This window comes from Bombina bombina, chromosome 4 (genome assembly GCF_027579735.1).
Source record: "Bombina bombina isolate aBomBom1 chromosome 4, aBomBom1.pri, whole genome shotgun sequence".
Taxonomy (NCBI): domain Eukaryota; kingdom Metazoa; phylum Chordata; class Amphibia; order Anura; family Bombinatoridae; genus Bombina; species Bombina bombina.
Window position 1 is genome coordinate 529,162,361 of NC_069502.1, and position 22,036 is coordinate 529,184,396.

Genomic DNA, 22,036 nt, shown 5'->3' on the forward strand with positions numbered 1-22,036 from the left:
GAAAGATTACACAATGATAAAGTTACCAACTTAACATAGTGTCAGAGATATAAATTGCACACAAAATTATAAAACTATAATATTACAAAGCTTTAAAGGGATACTGAACCCAAATTTTTTTCTTTTGTGATTCAGATAGAGCTTGCAATTTTAAACAACTTTCTTCTGTTATGTGTGATCAGTCCACGGGTCATCATTACTTCTGGGATATAACTCCTCCCCAACAGGAAATGCAAGAGGATTCACCCAGCAGAGCTGCATATAGCTCCTCCCCTCTACGTCAGTCCCAGTCATTCTCTTGCACCCAACGACTAGATAGGATGTGTGAGAGGACTATGGTGATTATACTTAGTTTTTATGACTTCAATCAAAAGTTTGTTATTTTACAATAGCACCGGAGCGTGTTATTACTTCTCTGGCAGAGTTTGAGGAAGAATCTACCAGAGTTTTTTACTATGATTTTAACCGGAGTAGTTAAGATCATATTGCTGTTCTCGGCCATCTGAGGGAGGTAAAAGCTTCAGATCAGGGGACAGCGGGCAGATGAATCTGCATTGAGGTATGTAGCAGTTTTTATTTTCTGAATGGAATTGATGAGAAAATCCTGCCATACCGTTATAATGACATGTATGTATACATTTCAGTATTCTGGGGATGGTATTTCACCGGAACTACTCTGTTAAAAGTCACTAATCCTTTTAATAAGTATTTATCATGTTAAACGTTTTTGCTGGAATGTAGAATCGTTTACATTTCTGAGGTACTGAGTGAATAAATATTTGGGCATTATTTTCCACTTGGCAGTTGTTTGCTTTTAATTGTGACAGTTTCGTTTCTCTTCACTGCTGTGTGTGAGAGGGAGGGGCCGTTTTTGGCGCTCTTTGCTACGCATCAAAAATTTCCAGTCAGCTACTCTTATATTTCCTGCATGATCCGGTTCATCTCTGACAGATCTCAGGGGTCTTCAAACTTCTTTGGAGGGAGGTAGATTCTCTCAGCAGAGCTGTGAGAATTTTATATTGACTGTGAATAAAAACGTTGCTCTGTAATTTTTTATGTCAAATTTAATTATTGTTATTTTACTAATGGGAACAAACCTTTACTAAAAGTTGTGTTGTTTTAAAGTTTGATGCTATAACTGTTTTTCAGTTCATTATTTCAACTGTCATTTAATCGTTTAGTACCTCTTTGAGGCACAGTACGTTTTTGCTAAAAAAGATTATAACCAAGTTGCAAGTTTATTGCTAGTGTGTTAAACATGTCTGACTCAGAGGAAGATATCTGTGTCATTTGTTCCAATGCCAAGGTGGAGCCCAATAGAAATTTATGTACTAACTGTATTGATGCTACTTTAAATAAAAGTCAATCTGTACAATTTGAACAAATTTCACCAAACAGCGAGGGGAGAGTTATGCCGACTAACTCGCCTCACGCGGCAGTACCTGCATCTCCCGCCCGGGAGGTGCGTGATATTATGGCGCCTAGTACATCTGGGCGACCATTACAGATAACATTACAAGACTACTGTTATGACTGAAGTTTTGTCTAAATTACCAGAACTAAGAGGCAAGCGTGATCACTCTGGGGTGAGAACAGAGTGCGCTGACAATACTAGGGTCATGTCTGATACTGCGTCACAGCTTGCAGAGCATGAGGACGGAGAGCTTCATTCTGTGGGTGACGGTTCTGATCCAAACAGATTGGATTCAGATATTTCAAATTTTAAATTTAAATTGGAGAACCTCCGTGTATTACTAGGGGAGGTTTTAGCAGCTCTCAATGATTGTAACACCGTTGCAATACCAGAGAAATTGTGTAGGTTGGATAAATACTTTGCGGTACCGGCGAGTACTGACGTTTTTCCTATACCTAAGAGACTAACTGAAATTGTTACTAAGGAGTGGGATAGACCCGGTGTGCCGTTCTCACCCCCTCCAATATTTAGAAAGATGTTTCCAATAGACGCCACCACTCGGGACTTATGGCAAACGGTCCCTAAGGTGGAGGGAGCAGTTTCTACTTTAGCTAAGCGTACCACTATCCCGGTGGAGGATAGCTGTGCTTTTTCAGATCCAATGGATAAAAAATTAGAGGGTTACCTTAAGAAAATGTTTGTTCAACAAGGTTTTATATTGCAACCCCTTGCATGTATCGCGCCGATTACGGCTGCGGCAGCATTTTGGATTGAGTCTCTGGAAGAGAACCTTAGTTCATCTACGCTAGACGACATTACGGACAGGCTTAGAGTCCTTAAACTAGCTAATTCATTCATTTCGGAGGCCGTAGTACATTTAACCAAACTTACGGCTAAGAACTCAGGATTCGCCATCCAGGCACGTAGGGCGCTGTGGCTAAAATCCTGGTCAGCTGATGTTACTTCTAAGTCCAAATTACTTAATATACCTTTCAAGGGGCAGTCTTTATTTGGGCCCGGTTTGAAAGAAATTATCGCTGACATTACAGGAGGTAAGGGCCACGCCCTACCTCAAGACAAAGCCAAAGCTAAGGCTAGACAGTCTAATTTTCGTCCCTTTCGGAATTTCAAAACAGGAGCAGCATCAACCTCCACTGCACCAAAACAGGAGGGAGCTGTTGCTCGTTACAGGCAAGGCTGGAAACCTAACCAGTCCTGGAACAAGGGCAAGCAGGCCAGGAAACCTGCTGCTGCCCCAAAGACAGCATGAACCGAGAGCCCTCGATCCGGGACCGGATCTAGTGGGGGGCAGACTTTCTCTCTTCGCCCAGGCCTGGGCAAGAGATGTTCAGGATCCCTGGGCGCTAGAGATCATATCTCAGGGATACCTTCTAGACTTCAAATTATCTCCCCCAAGAGGGAGATTTCATCTGTCAAGGTTGTCAACAAACCAGATAAAGAAAGAAGCGTTTCTACGCTGTGTACAAGATCTGTTATTAATGGGAGTGATCCATCCGGTTCCGCGGTCGGAACAAGGACAAGGGTTCTACTCAAACCTGTTTGTGGTTCCCAAAAAAGAGGGAACTTTCAGGCCAATCTTAGATTTAAAGATTCTAAACAAATTCCTAAGAGTTCCATCGTTCAAAATGGAAACTATTCGGACAATCTTACCCATGATCCAAAAGGGTCAGTACATGACCACAGTGGATTTAAAAGATGCTTACCTTCACATACCGATTCACAAAGATCATCACCGGTACCTAAGGTTTGCCTTCTTAGACAGGCACTACCAGTTTGTAGCTCTTCCATTCGGATTGGCTACGGCTCCAAGAATCTTCACAAAGGTTCTGGGTGCCCTTCTGGCGGTACTAAGACCGCGAGGGATTTCGGTAGCTCCGTATCTAGACGACATTCTAATACAAGCTTCAAGCTTTCAAACTGCCAAGTCTCATACAGAGTTAGTTCTGGCATTTCTAAGGTCGCATGGATGGAAAGTGAACGAAAAGAAGAGTTCTCTTTTTCCTCTCACAAGAGTTCCATTCTTGGGGACTCTTATAGATTCTGTAGAAATGAAGATTTACCTGATAGAAGACAGGTTAACAAAGCTTCTAAATGCATGCCGTGTCCTTCATTCCATTCAACACCCGTCAGTAGCTCAATGCATGGAGGTGATCGGCTTAATGGTAGCGGCAATGGACATAGTACCTTTTGCACGCCTACACCTCAGACCGCTGCAATTGTGCATGCTAAGTCAGTGGAATGGGGATTACTCAGATTTGTCCCCTACTCTGAATCTGAATCAAGAGACCAGAAATTCTCTTCTATGGTGGCTTTATCGGCCACACCTGTCCAGGGGGATGCCATTCAGCAGGCCAGACTGGACAATTGTAACAACAGACGCCAGCCTACTAGGTTGGGGCGCTGTCTGGAATTCTCTGAAGGCTCAGGGACTATGGAATCAGGAGGAGAGTCTCCTTCCAATAAACATTCTGGAATTGAGAGCAGTTCTCAATGCCCTTCTGGCTTGGCCCCAATTAACAACTCGGGGGTTCATCAGGTTTCAGTCGGACAACATCACGACTGTAGCTTACATCAACCATCAGGGAGGGACAAGAAGCTCCCTAGCAATGATGGAAGTATCAAAGATAATTCGCTGGGCAGAGTCTCACTCTTGCCACCTGTCAGCAATCCACATCCCGGGAGTGGAGAACTGGGAGGCGGATTTTTTGAGTCGCCAGACTTTTCATCCGGGGGAGTGGGAACTTCATCCGGAGGTCTTTGCCCAAATACTTCGACGTTGGGGCAAACCAGAGATAGATCTCATGGCGTCTCGCCAGAACGCCAAACTTCCTCACTACGGGTCCAGATCCAGGGATCCGGGAGCGGTTCTGATAGATGCTTTGACAGCACCTTGGAACTTCGGGATGGCTTATGTGTTTCCACCCTTCCCGCTGCTTCCTCGATTGATTGCCAAAATCAAACAGGAGAGAGCATCAGTGATTCTAATAGCGCCTGCATGGCCACGCAGGACTTGGTATGCAGATCTAGTGGACATGTCATCCTGTCCGCCTTGGTCTCTACCTCTAAGACAGGACCTTCTGATACAGGGTCCATTCAAACATCAAAATCTAACTTCTCTGAAGCTGACTGCTTGGAAATTGAACGCTTGATTTTATCAAAACGTGGTTTTTCTGAGTCGGTTATTGATACCCTGATACAGGCTAGGAAGCCTGTTACCAGAAAGATTTACCATAAAATATGGCGTAAATACCTATACTGGTGCGAATCCAAACGTTACTCCTGGAGTAAGGTTAGGATCCCTAGGATATTGTCCTTTCTACAAGAAGGTTTAGAAAAGGGTTTATCAGCTAGTTCATTAAAGGGACAGATTTCAGCTCTGTCCATCTTGTTACACAGGCGTCTGTCAGAAAATCCAGACGTCCAGGCCTTTTGTCAGGCTTTAGCTAGGATCAAGCCTGTGTTTAAAGCTGTTGCTCCGCCATGGAGTTTAAACTTAGTTCTTAACGTTTTACAGGGTGTTCCGTTTGAACCCCTTCATTCCATTGATATAAAATTGTTATCTTGGAAAGTTCTGTTTTTAATGGCTATTTCCTCGGCTCGAAGAGTCTCTGAGTTATCAGCTTTACATTGTGATTCTCCTTATCTGATTTTTCACTCAGACAAGGTAGTTCTGCGTACTAAACCTGGGTTCTTACCTAAGGTAGTCACTAACAGGAATATCAATCAAGAGATTGTTGTTCCATCCTTGTGTCCAAATCCTTCTTCAAAGAAGGAACGTCTTCTACACAATCTGGATGTAGTTCGTGCCCTCAAGTTCTACTTGCAGGCAACTAAAGATTTTCGCCAAACTTCTTCCCTGTTTGTCGTTTATTCTGGACAGAGGAGAGGTCAAAAAGCTTCTGCTACCTCTCTCTCTTTTTGGCTTCGTAGCATAATACGTTTAGCCTATGAGACTGCTGGACAGCAGCCTCCTGAAAGAATTACAGCTCACTCCACTAGAGCTGTGGCTTCCACTTGGGCCTTTAAGAATGAGGCCTCTGTTGAACAGATTTGCAAGGCTGCAACTTGGTCTTCGCTTCATACTTTTTCCAAATTTTACAAATTTGACACTTTTGCTTCTTCGGAGGCTATTTTTGGGAGAAAGGTTCTTCAGGCAGTGGTTCCTTCTGTATAATGAGCCTGCCTATCCCTCCCGTCATCCGTGTACTTTTGCTTTGGTATTGGTATCCCAGAAGTAATGATGACCCGTGGACTGATCACACATAACAGAAGAAAACATAATTTATGCTTACCTGATAAATTCCTTTCTTCTGTTGTGTGATCAGTCCACGGCCCGCCCTGTTTTAAGGCAGGTAAATATCTTTTAAATTATACTCCAGTCACCACTTCACCCTTGGTTACTCCTTTCTCGTTGATTCTTGGTCGAATGACTGGGACTGACGTAGAGGGGAGGAGCTATATGCAGCTCTGCTGGGTGAATCCTCTTGCATTTCCTGTTGGGGAGGAGTTATATCCCAGAAGTAATGATGACCCGTGGACTGATCACACAACAGAAGAAAGGAATTTATCAGGTAAGCATAAATTATGTTTTTTAATTGACTCCTATTATCAATTTATCTTAGTCCTCTTGCTATCTTTATTTGAAAAAGAAAGTCCAGTGCACTGGACAGCACTTGTTTATTGGTGGATGAATTTATCCACCAATCAGCAAGAACAACCCAGGTTGTTCACCAAAAATGTGCCGCATCTAAACTTACATTCTTGCTTTTCAAATAAAGATACCAAGAGAATGAAGAACATTTGCTAATAGGAGTAAATTAGAAAGTTCTTAAAATTGCATGCACTATCTGAATCACAAAAGAGAAAATTTGGGTTCAGTGTCCCTTTAAGGCAGCTGCATGGCAGTACTGTGTAGTAGTTATATCAAGACCATATATGCTCAAATCAAATTGCCCTTAATATAAAAAATAATTAAGTAAATAATAAAGTAAAAATTAAAGTTAATATTGTTTAATACACAAAGGGTGGAAACTAGCCTAAAATGTTTCATTAATTGAAAACTAGGTTAGAATATACAAATCACATTGCCCTATGTGTTCCAGGTATGTTTTTATTATATACAGTATTTCTGTTTTGTTTTATATTAAAAATATATAGACAATATAAGCCAGCGTTTAATATCCAACAAGCAAGCCATGGAAAACTTAAATGGACATGATACCCAATTATTTTTTATTTTCATGATACAGATAGACCATAACATTTTAAAGAACTTTCCAATTCTATTACGAAATGTGCTTTATTCTTTTAGTATAGTTTGTTGAAGGAGCAGCAATGCACTACTGGAAACTAGCTGGGCACATTGGGTAAGCCACAAATCAGCAGCTAGCTTCCAGTACTGCATTTAAGCTCCTGAGCCTACCTAGATATTTTTTTGAACAAAGGATACAAAGAGAACCAAGCAAAATAAATAATAGATGTAAATTGTGTTTCAAGTACCTTTAACAATCAAACCTTCCAGATTAAAAGGACAGTTTACACCAGAATTTTTGATGTTTAAAAAGATAGATAATCCCTTTATTACCAATTCCCTAGTTATGCATAACCAACACAGTTATATAAATACACATTTTACCCCTGTGATTACCTTGTATCTAAGCCTCTGCAAACTGCCCCTTATTTCAGTTCTTTTGACAGACTTGCATTTTAGCCAATCAGTGCTGAGTCCTAGGTAGCTTCACGTGCGTGAGCTCAATGTTATCTACACATGAACTAATGCCCTCTAGTGGTGAAAACCTGTCAAAATGAGTTCAGATTCGAGGCGGCCTTCAAGGTCTAAGAAATTGGCATATGAGCCTCCTAGATTTAGCTTTCAACTAAGAATACAAAGAGAACAAAGCAAAATTGGTGATAAAAGTAAATTGGAAAGTTTTTTTTTTAAAATGACATGCCTTATTTGAATCATGAAAGTTTATTTTGAACTTGACTGTCTCTTTAAGTAGCCAGGTAAATATTATAATTCAATAGGAACATTTAATAATATATATTATACACCATGAAGAGCTCTGTTGTATTCCCTAGTATAGCGCAAGAATATAAATTACAGCAGTGTACATGTTTATGGACAGAGATGTAAATGAATTTCTGCATGTAATCCTGTACAGTCCAGGGAAATATATAGTGCTAACTCATTTTCTTTCATATTTTCTGTTTCTCAAACCCATTTTCTTACATTTCTGCTTTCTGTGGGAATTATCCAGGGCAATGTCATATCTTTTTAATGTCAGTTTGTGAACGCTGTCAAAACTGCACGTTCTGAAGTCGTTTAAATATGAGATGGGAGATCTACTTTCCAAGTGATTTAATTGGCATTAACAAGTCAATCATAGATACCTATGCATAGTAACATTTAGTACCCATGGTTACAAACCTTAGCTTTTCAGCAGTATGCCTACAGTATGAGATGATAATCTGCATTTCTGTATAGGATGCAGCATTACATTCCTTCAATTTCTATTCATGCATAGCGTTTTTGCTTGAATGCAGAATGTTAACATCTGTAATTGGTTATTTGATGTGACCTAGACATATCCCTCTGTTTTTGTATCATAGGATAGTGATTTGCTCCAACCCAAAATATGCTGTAATGAGTGAAGCAATCAAAAAAGTGCTGCAAAATAAATTGTTGCATTAATAGATTTTCAATAATAATTTTATCATTACTGTACATCTGTCTCCTGACATCAGCCATGTAAAGTATTGCATCTTTAACTGACTTTTTCAACTTTAGTGAATGTTGTAAACAACTAATTGTGCAGGTGATGGTCCGTGCCACTGTAGACTAGACAAAGCCTGTGGACATTTCAATAAGCAACTACTTTTTCTGGTCCTCATTTACCCACTTGTTTGGCTGACAAGTAACCTTTATGGTATCTGAATGCTCTCTCTTGGCCAACACTGCAATAACTGGCAATGAGCTGAGGGGTCCAGCAGCAGTCTGTGAGAGTACAACCAGGGCAGTCTTTACAATGACTTTACTCGCTGGAGACTCAAACAATATACTTGAAAGGGAAAGATATCATGAGACACTCTACCCTAGATTCCACAAAGTCAACCTGAGTCTAAGTTGTGAAATCAGTATATCCTTTATTAAAACCCCCACACGTATTTATGTAGAACCCATCTCATTATCCAAGTTCATATGCATGCCAAAAACTTGGAAAAGAACCAATAACCATTTAATAAATACAACCACAACCCAGCTCTTTATTAAAGCAATGTATTACTATAATAAAATAAGTCCATCATGCAATAATGTCCATGGCTTAAGATAGCCATTACAATATATATTGTAGATAAGAACAGTTCTAGAACTGACAAATAGGAAAAGAAGATCTAGGTAAGAGACGAAAATCCTGGTGAAAAAAAATGACAGGCTGGGGGAAATTTAATTTCTAATGACTCCTTATGGGAAGAGAAAAGATAATTTTATGCCAATCAAGTTGTAATTTCTTGCAAACTGTAAATATGCATGCACAAACAACTGTGGGCTACATTTGTAAATCTGTGGTTCTGGTTTGCTTATGTGAGCCTGCACCCACAAGTTAATAAGCAAGGGTGTAAGACTACTGCTTCCTGACATATTTTCCTCCTCAGAGGTGATGGATTAAAATCTCCCCAAGCTGCAATAGTAATTTAGACAGATTCCCTGCTTGGGAACCTTCTATGGCCTCCGCATCGTAAATGGGGGCCTTTGTCTTTACATCTCTCTTAAGCTTGTATTAAGCTCTAACAGCAGCTTTAAGAATGTGGGAACTTAGTGTGAACAGATGAAATTTGTATTATCAAGCAAACTATGTTAGCACTGCATGCATTATATATACGTTCCAAGGTTATACCTCTATAGAAGAACTCCTCTTATTCCCTAAACCACCCACTGCTTTATTAATAGTACTTTAATGGTCCACAATACCATGACACCCAAGGCTCCCACATGGCCAACTTTAAGCAAGTCTCCACAATATCCCAGGGCCCCTACCCATCCCAACATAATAAATGAACTAAAGTTTTCATTTAATTACCCTATACCTATAAAGAGGCCCTCCACCCAACTTAAAAAAGAACACCACAACAATCTAATACCCCAATGTATTTTAAACTTCCTTAGACATATTCAAAACATGGAAGGGGACTGCACTCTAAAACTGGCACTCTCAGAAGACTGGTTTTACATCCAGTGACTCAGACAGTTAGCCTCAGAGATGCCTGGATGCAAATTTTAATAGGGAATATATCCAGTGGAGACAGCAAATAGCTGGGACACCCTTATCTGTATTTCATTAAGTCTGATTGACAGACTAGTATATATGGCTTTAGAGTAGGCACCCACACATGAAGAGGCTTTGGCATGGCACTTGAGCCTATTACCATTTGACAAATGCTGTAAATAACTCTTTTTTATTTTGATCTAGTTGTATGCATCTGAGTGAGTGCTGGCTCTTCTGTGCATTGTAATAAAGTGTCCATATATCGCTTATTAGGAACATTGCACAAACACAAACAGCAATTCATCACTACACAAGAAAATGCTTTTAGACATGTGCACAGCCAAAAAATTCATTTTGGGCAAAGCATTCTTTCTGGAAAAAAAAATGGTATAGGCCTTTGGTTTGTCAGAATATTACCACATTAATTTGTTGAAATGAAATTTAATTTAAACGTTATTTCCACTGAAAGTATTCTATATAAATATAGCCTAGTGGTCTATAATAAATGTGTTTCTCTTCCAGTGATAGAAAGCTGCAAGCTGAAGAGCTTGAATTGATCCACATTAAATTATTGCTTTTCTTAGCAACTTTAAATGAAAATCCAATACCCCTCCTTAGACCCATGCTGAAAACACACCTCATATTGCGTGCCTAGATTACAATCTCAGGCCTTATTTATCTTGCGCAATGTGTAAGAAGCACGATAAACTACTTAGAAATCCAACTTACAAGATGAAGTTTTGACTTTCAGACAGAAAAAACACAATGCTCTCATCATCTGACACATGAGCAGAGCTGGGCACACGATTTGTGAGCATGCTATCACATGGTCTAAATTGCAGCACTCTTATTGGTTATTTGAAAATGTGACATGTAAACAAATAAGAATGTTGTATCGAATGAATTTCGCCCATTGCAACATTTGCATATTCGTTCCTTCGTTCCAACCTCAAATAATTATCAAGTTACTAAATGAATTTGATACAAAGGGTAAAATGAGTCATTTTCTAAATGTGTTTGATAAACAATTGCACGTCTAGATGCTACATTAAGCAGGAGGGAGAAAACTAATATTAAAAGGAAATGATCTAAATGCAAAAACATTCTTATAATAGGTCAGCTAAAATATGTTAGTTTTAGCAATTACTGCTGAATGTAGCTTATATTTGGTCCAGTGCTTTTAAAATGAAAATTCAAATGATATCCCTGTGTCACTGGGTTAAGACTGGCTATGAGAGGAACTGTGCTACGTTTGCTTCTGTACATTTTATTGTGCCTGAAAGGTTTTTCATCATAAAATGTTTGGTGTGAAAACTTTTTATTTTCTTTGTTTTCACTGACACAAAATCTGTTGCACAGATATCGAGCTGCTGGCTGCCTGCAGAGAAGAGTTTCACAGGAGACTGAAGGTTTATCATGCTTGGAAGTCAAAGAACAAGAAGCGTAACACTGACACAGAACAGCGTGCCCCGAAATCCGTTACTGACTATGGTAAGCTAGAATTGCTCACACATGAATATGTATACGTCGTCGTAACATTGTAATCTTACATTTTGTTGTGAGAATTAGATGGTGAAGCCTCTCGAATGCAGTATAAGCATGCACTCAAATGAAGCGTGCTAATTGTCAGCTTTAGACAATATATACATCCAGTGTTGTTTGTTCCAGAAAATGCAGAGTTTGCAGCTGTTCATTAACCTGTATTCATTCTCAAGTTCTCAAGCACATCTGCGACTCTTCATTGTGAACGGACACATTTCTGCTTTGTTACAGAAAAAAATAGACAGCATTGAACATTTATAATAAAAAAAATGCATTTCTTACACATTCTATTTTGACAAGACATTACGTATAGTATTATTATTATTATTATTATTGCTGATGTGTTATTAGTCTCACATATTTTATTTCATTTAATAGCGTTATTGTAAAGGTTGATTACGATAGTCATTGGCTTTATTCAAATCTCTTTACTTTTTAATAAAATTAAAAAAATACATAATTGGAAGACCTTTTACCCACGCAATGAACAGATATATGTTTAGTTTTTTTATAGCTTTTTGTCTAATGTAAAAAGTATACATCACCCTTTGTATTCTACATGGGGAATAGAATATATTTCTTACTAACGAATATTCACCCGTGTCCTTACACTGAGGTAGTAATTACAATAATAATGTAGGGAGCATAATTAAAGATCGACCCCATAAAAAAAATACAAAGTTCCCAGTTGCGTTATTCAGTTTTCTTTTTTCCAGTTAAAAAAATGTATTAAATGTCTACTCTTCTTATTATATGTTCATTTTAATTTGTATTTGTGCATGTTCTTTAGATTGTTTATTAATTTGTCACTATACAAAATAATCTGAGAATATAAATTAAATTAATCAGCAATCACTGTGATTGTAATATAAAATGTTTAATTATGTGTAGTAAGCAAACTTTGCTATTTTTATTTGTGCCCTTTCCCTGTAATTTGTGTAAATTGTGGTCCTTTCAATTTCCCAGAGTTTCTGTAACATGGGCACCACCATGTTGAAACCAAGGTTTCTCTTATCTACTAGAACAGAGGAAAAAGGAAGTGTGCACTCAATGACTGTGTATGGAGTTTAGCAACATTAAAGGGACTTAATCCCTGTTAAACAGTTATTATCTACTTTATAGAAACTAAAGCTTTATGCTTATTTCGTCCATATTTAATAGGAAAATGTAAAATTACTTTAAATGCATCATTATATCTATCATTTATTTACTGTTGAATGTTTATCAAGTGATGCTGTTTGGAAAGAATAGTGCAAACATTAAATCAAAGTATATGAAACCCTATTAGTAAATGGGGCTGTCTAGACACCACATTACCCAGTGCCACTCAAGCAAGTGCTGTGTACATATGCACCAATGATTTTCTTTGTACTTTATCTTATTTTTGCCTTCTTCAATCCCTTAGCACCAATCTGGGATTTAAATCTACACATAAAAGTATTGTATTTGAAAACTATTTTAATAAAAGGGACAGCAAACACCTTGCAATTACAAGACATTTCTGGTGTGTTATAGGATAAATATAAGCCAGGTCTAAACATCTTTAAACAAATTTACATCCTTTTTACTGCAATTATTTTTCAATAGCCAAATCGTACCTACTATTTGCCTTATTTGGAGCATCCAATCGGGGATTTAGATTGCAAGTCTTTCGCTATCTGTAGTGCGCATACAATATAGTTTTTTTCTCGGCTTTTTGCGTGCAATGGAAAATAGTGAGCGTATTACGAGTTGAAAGTAAATTTGTTCACTTAAGCACAATCAAATTTAATGAGCATCAGGTTAACACAAATTCAGAGGGTATAAATATAGAAACATTTATGTAAGAATAAATACCATAAAATAAAACAAAAGACAAAGTAACTGACTGATGACAGTCAGTATTAGAGCACTATGGCTCTAAATAAGATAATGGCAAAATCAAAGTAGTATATAGTTCATCACATATGCTTTATATATGGGAATCTCCAAGAATAGCACAGTGGATCTGTACTTGTTTCCAATAACTGTAAAGAGGGTTTTATCCAGAATACAATGCAGGGAAAATCGTAGACAATAAGGCAACAATCGTAGCTAGGCAAGCAGTGTACTTATAAAACTTCACATTTATTATAGGCAATTAAAAACTCACGGTACACCACCATATACAGAGGAGTATAGGTACGCAAAACGCCGGTATCTATGTCATCTGATGCGTTTCATATCGCTCTGGCGCTTTCTCAAAGATAGCCTGGGGTAGGTAAGTTGTCAAGCTTTTACTCTGTCTTGCATACGCCCATCTACGTATACTGGACAAAAGCTAATAGAAAAAATGACACACCTATCCCCAGGTTATGTTGTGTAGTTCACCACTAGTTAGAATACTTAAAAACAGAAACAAACTTTACTCAAATATTAACACATGATCTACAATAAAAACATATATACCATTATGTATTGATACATTCATACAGCAGAGGTGTAGTATCAAATAGTGCAACATTTTCAAAGGAAAATTTCTACTTATACTTAGTATCAATCTCACAATGAGGTTGATACTAAGGAAATAAAAGTGAGTGAAAGTTTTCATTTCTTCTATGTTTGTGATTCAAGCAATAATTGTTATGAACTGCTTCGTTTTCTTTCACCACTACGTCTTTACATATTATATAAGATGAATACTTCTTGATTGAATGGGTGTTGCCATGTAGTATTGCTTATTTATGCGTTACTACCCAATTGGACATTGTCTCATATACATATTGAAACGCTGTAGCAATACTTGGATATACCTTACATAAATAAACACAACAATCTGGATGTTTAATTAACATCGGTCTCCTTGTATTGTCTGGAGGCTTCTAGGAGTCTATCAGTCCCCGTGGTGGAAATATATAAATCAACTTTCGATATCTACAACAAATAAAGTTTTGGACTGTAATATATTGGATATATATATAATGGCACAATCAAAAGCTTTGGAGGACATTTTCAGAAGAAAATTAACATATGAGGAGTGTAGGGAAGAATTAACACCTCAACAAACGCAAATTAATGATCTTAGACAGTCATTTATATCTATGGAAAACCTAAGGGTAAAAGAATTGAAACTATGGTATGAAATCATCTATTTGGACAAATATATAAAGTCTGCTATTATTCAACGTGGATTGAGGTTTAAGAAATACCCTAATGTGGACAAAGAAGAAGAAAAAGAATTCCTGTTAGAGTGGAATGAAATACTGAGTGAGTGCTCACTAAAACTGATGAAGAAATTAATGGTGAATAATAACCGTAACAGAGATCTAGTGCTGGTGAAAATAAAAGCATTACAAGAGAAATTAACATCTTTGCAAGCACAAGAAAATTATATCAAGTATGATACAGAGTTGGCTACTCACCTTGATGAATTGGAGCAAGAACTAATCACACGAAAGGATACAAAAATGCAGAGGGATGAAAAAGACTATGCACTAAATGTAGTCTACAATTGGAATAATTCGCCCTCCAAAAATAATAATAAAAATAAAAACAAAGGTAAAGGTAATGGACATAAGAAAAACTACAAAGGTAAAAATAAGAAAAGAACAACAAACAATGACAACCGCAAAGTTTCCTTTACAGACTCCAATTTCTCTGTCAAAAGCCACCTAGCATCTACACCCATCACCAGGACACTGAACAGTACAGAAAATAGTGAGACCTCAGAAGAGGTGGAACACTCGGACAAAGAGCTAGGAGCAAGACCAAAAACCTGGGAACAAAGACAAGAGTCCTCAAATGAATCGGAATTGAAGAAAGATAACAAAAAACAGAATCCAAAAAAGTATCAGTCAAAAAACAAGGACAGAAACAAGATATCGACAAGATACAAACCATAGTCAATTTATCAAACTTTCCCCTGTCTACAATGGAACAAGAAGTGCTATGTAAAGGTTTGGGGTTCTCTCCAACTACAAACTTTGACTTATTCAAGACCATAACTGATGTCAATCGTTTTGTGAGGACTCTAGTACTAAGAAAACATTTCCATAATGTAGATGTAATAGATAATAAATGTTCTAATAATGAAATAAGTAATATAGCAGAAATAGATGCAACAACACAATAACTAATACCAACATTAGACCCTGATCAAGAAATAACTTTAACGTATACTGATGAGATGTTAATTAGCTCTTTGATGGCTATACGTGGTGAGGCGGGTAGGGAGATTGAGAATGTGCAGGTACATAAACAGGTTAATGAACATCTTAAAAATAAAAGCACATTCTGCCCGGTTCACGCACACAGTTCCTATATAGAGCTATTCCAGGAGATGACACATACAGAACTAGTGAATTTACATGAAAAGATAACAAAAACAAAACTTCCCAACAAATGAAATATAACCTTAATTACAAACGAAGAGTGGCACTAAGGGAATTAAAACAAAGAAAATAAATCTCCATTACCTCTGCAGATAAAGGAGGTTCAATAGTGATTCAGAATATGTCAGACTATCACAGTGAAGCAATGAAGCAACTTAGTGATAGACAAACATACCACAAGCTATCTAGAAACCCAACATGAAATTAAAAACCTTTTGGATTGGGGTCTACATTTAGACATATTAGATAACTCACTATGTGAATACCTTTACAATACACATCCCAGGATAGCCAACTTTAGATTGGCTCCAAAAATCCACAAGGATAAAACCTCTCCTCCAAGGTAGACCCATAGTGGCAGGTGAGGGGTCCCTATGTGAATGCCTCGGTGAAAGGATAGTTAATTTATTGCAGCCATTTGTTCAGGATCTGCCAGGGTTTATCAAAGATACCACTGATATACTGTTAAAACTTGAGAACTTTAAATGGCATAGCAACTTTAAATGGCTAACCATAGATGTGAGCTTGTTGTACTCATGTATTCCACATGCATTAGGAATTGAGGCAGTTAAATATCACCTTCTTCTTAAAAGCACTTTTTCGGTTGAATTAATTGATTTTATTTTGGAGGTTTTGCATTTTCTTTTGACACATAATCATTTCCTGTTCGATGGAGGGTTCTACCTCCAGACCTGTGGCACTGCTATGGGGGCAAAATTTGCCCCCACAAATGCGAACCTCTTTATGGGGTGGTTTGAGTCCTCGTATATCTTTGGTGCTGAAAATATGTTTACAAATAAAATAAAACTATATGCAAGATATATTGATGATTTGATAATAATTTGGAATGACACAGGTCTGGAGGCGGAGTGCTTCGTCGAACAGCTAAATAATAACATAGTTAATTTAAAATTCACATATACAATCAGTGATAAGACAATACAGTATTTGGATATAAAGGACACAGGTGGAGATAATGTAATGAATAAATTGTACAGAAAAGAAACTACAGGTAACACAATATTACGGGCTGATTCCTGTCATCCTACACATGTTACAAGGGCCATTCGTAAAGGACAACTAATTTGTATTAAAATGATTTGTAACACTGTAACTAAATATGATGAACACTCTCTTGATCTTGTCCGTCGTTTAGAAGATAGGGGTTACAATAAAGATACTCTAATGAAGTTAAGGTCAGAAGTTAGGATATTGAATAGAAGCAACAAAAAGAAATCCAAAATGCCTATAAAGCCACTAATAAGACCAGACCAGCATATTTTGTTACAGCCTATAATAAACAATTTCAGCAGATTATGTCAATAATCAAAAATAATATAGACATATTAAAACTAGATCTCCAACTCAGTAAGATCCTGAAAAAAGGATATGTTTGTTTCAAAAAGAGTGCCCACTATAGGTACTGAAGTGGTCAATTATTTTTACATTCCACAAAAACTAGGATCTGAAACTTGCCTTTTAAGAAAAGGTTTTTTTCAAGTGTGGGAGACATTCATGCATGACTTGTCCCTATGTTATTGTAGGAGACAGCTTCACTTCAACAGCCAAGGGAGGATACTACACTCTTAAATACAGGTTGAATTGTTGCTTTAAATATGTAATATACCTGATTACATGTAAAGTCTGCAAAACACAATATACAGGATGCACTAGTCGAAATTTGAAGAACAGGATTAGAGAACATTTTCTCTCTTTCGAGAAAGATCCCCCAAGAACACCTGTAGCAAAACATTTTTCTAAACATAATGAAGGCAAAGAAGCGCTACAGTTCCAGGCTATAGATTTTATCCCATTTCAGATAAGAGGAGGTGACCAGTTCAAAAGACTCCTGGACAAAGAAGTCCCGTGGATTTTCAGATTAAATACCAAAGAACCACAAGGTATAAATCTGAGATGTGATATAGACCTATACCAAGGATAATAACTACCTCTTTAGAAATAGGTGTTCTATAGATACTATGAGATAAAGATTAGGCATACACTCGGTATTTTGAGATGTATCATAGATTTGAGATAACTATTTGGACGCGACTAATGAAATTTGATACAAGCTTTGATACAAGCCAGTATATATACGATACACTGTTTTGCCTCCTCTCTGTATTTAGGCATTGGATTATGTTAGTACTGTGCCTGGCAATTTTGAATAGTGTTGACTATAGATGTCGATTGTAGACTGCTAGGAATAAGTATATTAATATGATCGGACAAAATATGGGAGCCTATATAAGTAATAATGTTAATGGGTTTTTGTCCTGTTTTGTGTTTCTTTTATTTCCCTGCTTTATTTTGTATATCTAAAAGGGATATGTTGTTTGTGCAATGGGAATTTCTACTTGTATTTGTGTATGTGGGTCAACAATATTAGCCTGACTCTAATGATATCTTTTTGATCAAATCCTTAGGTGTCTGATTGTGAGATTTGAGGCATAATGGTTCTCATTGTGAGATTGATACTAAGTATAAGTAGAAATTTTCCTCTGAAAATGTTGCGCTATTTGATACTACACCTCTGCTGTATGAATGTATCAATACATAATGGTATATATGTTTTTATTGTTGATCATGTGTAAATATTTGAGAAAAGTTTGTTTCTGTTTTTAAGTATTCTAACTAGTGGTGAACTACGCTACATAACCTGGGGATAGGTGTGTCAGTCTTTTTATAAGCCGATTGGCCAGTATACGTAGATGGGCTAGACAACTTAACTACCCCAGTCTATCTTTGAGAAGGCGCCAGAACGGCGTGAAACATGTCAGAGGACGTAGACCGGCGTTGTGTGTACCTACACTCCTCTGTATCAAGCTATGGTGTACCGTGAGTTTTTAATTGCCTATAATAAATGTAAAGTTTTATAAGTACACTGCTTGCCTAGCTATGATTGTTGCCTTATTTTCTACGATTTTCCCTGCATTGTATTCTGGATAAAACCCTCTTTACAGTTATGTTCACGAGTGAACACTAGGAACATGCTCAGGTGCTGCACTCAAATCAGCCTTAGAAGCAATCAGAAAAGGAAATAAAAGTGAGTGAAAGTTTTCATTTCTTCTATGTTCTTGTTTCCAATATGTCAGTGCTTAAACATCCCAATATTAATGAGTATTATATTATGTAATGAGTTCTCAATCCATCCAATAGCCAAAACTTCTAAAGTCCTCCTCAGTGGAGTAGGTAGAAATGTAGGAGATCTAAGAAAAACAAAACAAAAGGGAAGAAGCACCACACCAAGGTCGAATCTAAGTGCAGATGCAATACGTTCACATCAAATATTTAATAAAGAGCCAAATGCACTCACAATTAAAATCTTGTTTAATAGGTACACTACAGAAACACATAACAAATGTGGTACTGGTTTCACAGAGATGACCTTCAGAAGTGCAAAACAGCTTCTCTTGTATCTCCCTGCTAATCCGTCCAGAAAATCCAAAATGCGGCAGGCCACGCCCACACTAGTCACGCCTGCTTACACTTGGCCTTCTCTGTGTGTTTTTGCTGGCTTTCCGACACGCCAGATTACACCGGGTAATTGTGTGTATAGAAGGGGTTTTCCCACAGACGGTCTTTCAAGGAACGTTGTGATCCGGTATCATGCTCAGGAAGAACTGCTGCCAATGATTAGCAGAGACAAGTCCAGGCACAGTGCTGGAGCTTCTAATTTACTGTGGTAAATGGGACTTGGAAAACCAGACTGTGTGGACACTGCAGGTCAGATGGATACATTGTACCATGAAGTGGGACAACTATATATATATATATATATATATATTCACAAATGCATACAATACCTCATAATTTGTTGAGGTTCTTAAATGTGAGTGAGCATTTTAATGTTTTTATGAGTCATTAAATAGAATGAAAATATAAATGCTACACTGAGATCTCGGATGTTTGCACTTCTCTGTTTTTTATCTTTTGTGCTTTCAACTTGTAATACGAGCGCAATCCGACGCATGCAAATAGCCTCCATCTAGCGAAGTTAATGGGAGAACGGGAGCACAAAATAGCGCTGCACTCGTAGTTTAGCCCATAGTGATGAAGCAGATAACAAGATTAGCCATAAAGTTAGCATTAAATGCATTTTTTTGCAGTTGTTATATACTAAATCCATTAAGGAAGAGATACTGTATGCACCAGGGTTAGCCTTGATAAGTCAGCAGGGTGCATTACATAAAAAGAGGACAAAACTAATTATTGAAAATACATTGCAAATTTCATTGCACATAACTAAACATTTTATATAAAAAAATCTCATGTTCTGAGGTACCAGGAAACATTTTGGATGCTGACAATGTGGTATGAATGGCATGAACATTATATTGACAATGTTTGAATCTTTTTTTTCACTACCTAAATGAAGAAAATTCAAGAAACAGGTGGGTATAAAACTATTTGTGTTAATTTGTTTTCACAACAAACTCTAATATTCATTGCTCAAAAAATATAATTTTAGAAACTTAATTATCTTCATTGAGATTTATTTGCATGTATTAAATTAAAAAAAATATATGTTTTCAGATTTTGCTCCATTTATGAACAACTCAAGTAAGTGTGAAAAAAAACTAACCTAAAGGATGTGGGAACTAGGTGCTGGCTTTGATGCTACTAATCTGAGGTGTCTTTGCTACAGTTATGTCAGAACTACAAGCTAACAATGAAAGAATACTAAAATAAATGATTTAGTTAAGTATTGCTCAGGTCTGCATGTCTGCAGGTTAACGCAGGGCTGTGAATACCTTGAAACTGCATTTATGCCACAGACACACACTCAGGTTATTTATTATTATTATTTTTAAAGTGCCAAAACATTTCACTCCCTAATACAAGTGTTACCATAAATAGACGCAAGCAGACAAGGCAGATTGAGGCAGAGGGATTACAGCGCCTTGTTCTCTACAGAACTAACAATTGAAGTGGTAGTTGGAGAAACAAGGCAGGAACTACAGAAATAATTTGTAGGAAAATAATTAACGAAAGATAGATAATATGGCGCATGCTTTGAAAGCACCATGCATAAAGTGCCGTCACATTGTAGTTCCTTACCCATAGTTCCTTACTGCAGGGGGCACATTACATGCTATGTAAGTTTCTGGCCTGTGAAGCATAACTGTAGCAAAAAGCTTTGATGAGAAAAAAAGGTGATGATAAGATATATGTGATTTCTAAGTAAATAAATACTTGTTTCTGAACGCACATATCGGCTCTGTCTGGTACTGTGGTACACAGAGCTAAATATATTTATTAGATATAGTGGCATGCTTAAAACATTGTTGCTGCTATTTGTAAAACATAATTAGACAAGAGGATGTATTAAATTCGATTTATCTTTTTAATGTGTTGTGGAACACTTCATAACAATTAAATTAGCACTATTTTCCATTGCAGTGTTTTACGATAATTTCCCTTGAAGTCATTACTGTATACATTTCAGAGATTTGTTTAAAGAGAAGCTAAACTGGATATAAACATTTTAAGCATCTATTTCTGTTATAAAGCACAATGTTTTGTCAAGCTATGTTCACATTACCTAACATTAAAGAGATTTTGTACTTTCTATTCTATTATTAATATGAAAGAGCAACATTTAAATATGCTAAGGCTGTTTACATTTAAATTAAAACTGATACCTCAGTACAATGATAGTGACATGGGATAACCATAGTCTAGTAGGATAATTGTCCACTTGATAGAGTTTCCATTAATAATTTTAATATTTAGTTGATTCAATCTGACTTCTATGGTCATCCAAGAACAAATGAGATATGAACAAATACTTCCAACAGTGGTTCACCCATAGGAGTAAAGGAAAAGATCAAGACTAGATAGTATATGAAATCTAACAGAATCAAGGGCTACAAAAAGAGAGTCCCTAGGGCCCTAGAGGGTTAAGAAAGAAAGAGACATGAAGAGAAAGATAAGAAAAAGGGAAAGAAGGAAGGGGGGGGGGAGCCTAAGTCAGTCTGTTCATGTGAGGATCTTGTTGTTGTCCTACTACAAATGTAGGTCCCCTGATAGGTTGTCAGCATCTGTGAATGTGTTGGAGCCTATAATTGTTCACAATATAATTTAATATCATAGAAAATAGGCAGTTTTGTTTTATTTATTTTTTAAGCAGCTTAAAGGGATAGGAAAGTCAAAATTAAACTTGCATGATTTAGATAGAGCATGTTATTTTAAGACACTTTTAAATTAACTTCTATTTTCAAATGTGCTTCGTTCTCTTAGTATCCCTTGTTAAAAATGAATACGCACATATCATACGCTAGTGGGAGCTGCTGCTAATTGGTGCCTGCACACATTTGTCTCTTGTGATTGGCTAAATACATATTTTCAGCTTCCTGTCAGAAGTGCAATGCTGTCCCTTTAGCAATGGATAACAAGAGAATGAAGAAAATTTGATAATAGAATTAAATTGGAAAGTTGTT

At 37.0% G+C, this 22,036-nt stretch overlaps 1 protein-coding gene across 7 annotated transcripts in view; it reads left to right on the forward strand.

The window, feature by feature from the left end:
* Nucleotides 1-22,036, forward strand: part of MYO6 (myosin VI) — a 635,235-nt gene that overhangs the window by 559,841 nt on the left and 53,358 nt on the right. For 4 of the 7 annotated variants that reach the window (XM_053710456.1, XM_053710458.1, XM_053710459.1 and 1 more), the window contains 2 exons: nucleotides 11,062-11,193; nucleotides 20,130-20,156. In XM_053710456.1, the coding sequence (XP_053566431.1) occupies nucleotides 11,062-11,193; nucleotides 20,130-20,156 (159 nt within the window). The remainder of the gene's footprint in view (nucleotides 1-11,061; nucleotides 11,194-20,129; nucleotides 20,157-22,036) is intronic. The other 3 variants (XM_053710457.1, XM_053710460.1, XM_053710462.1) reach the window with 1 other exon arrangement.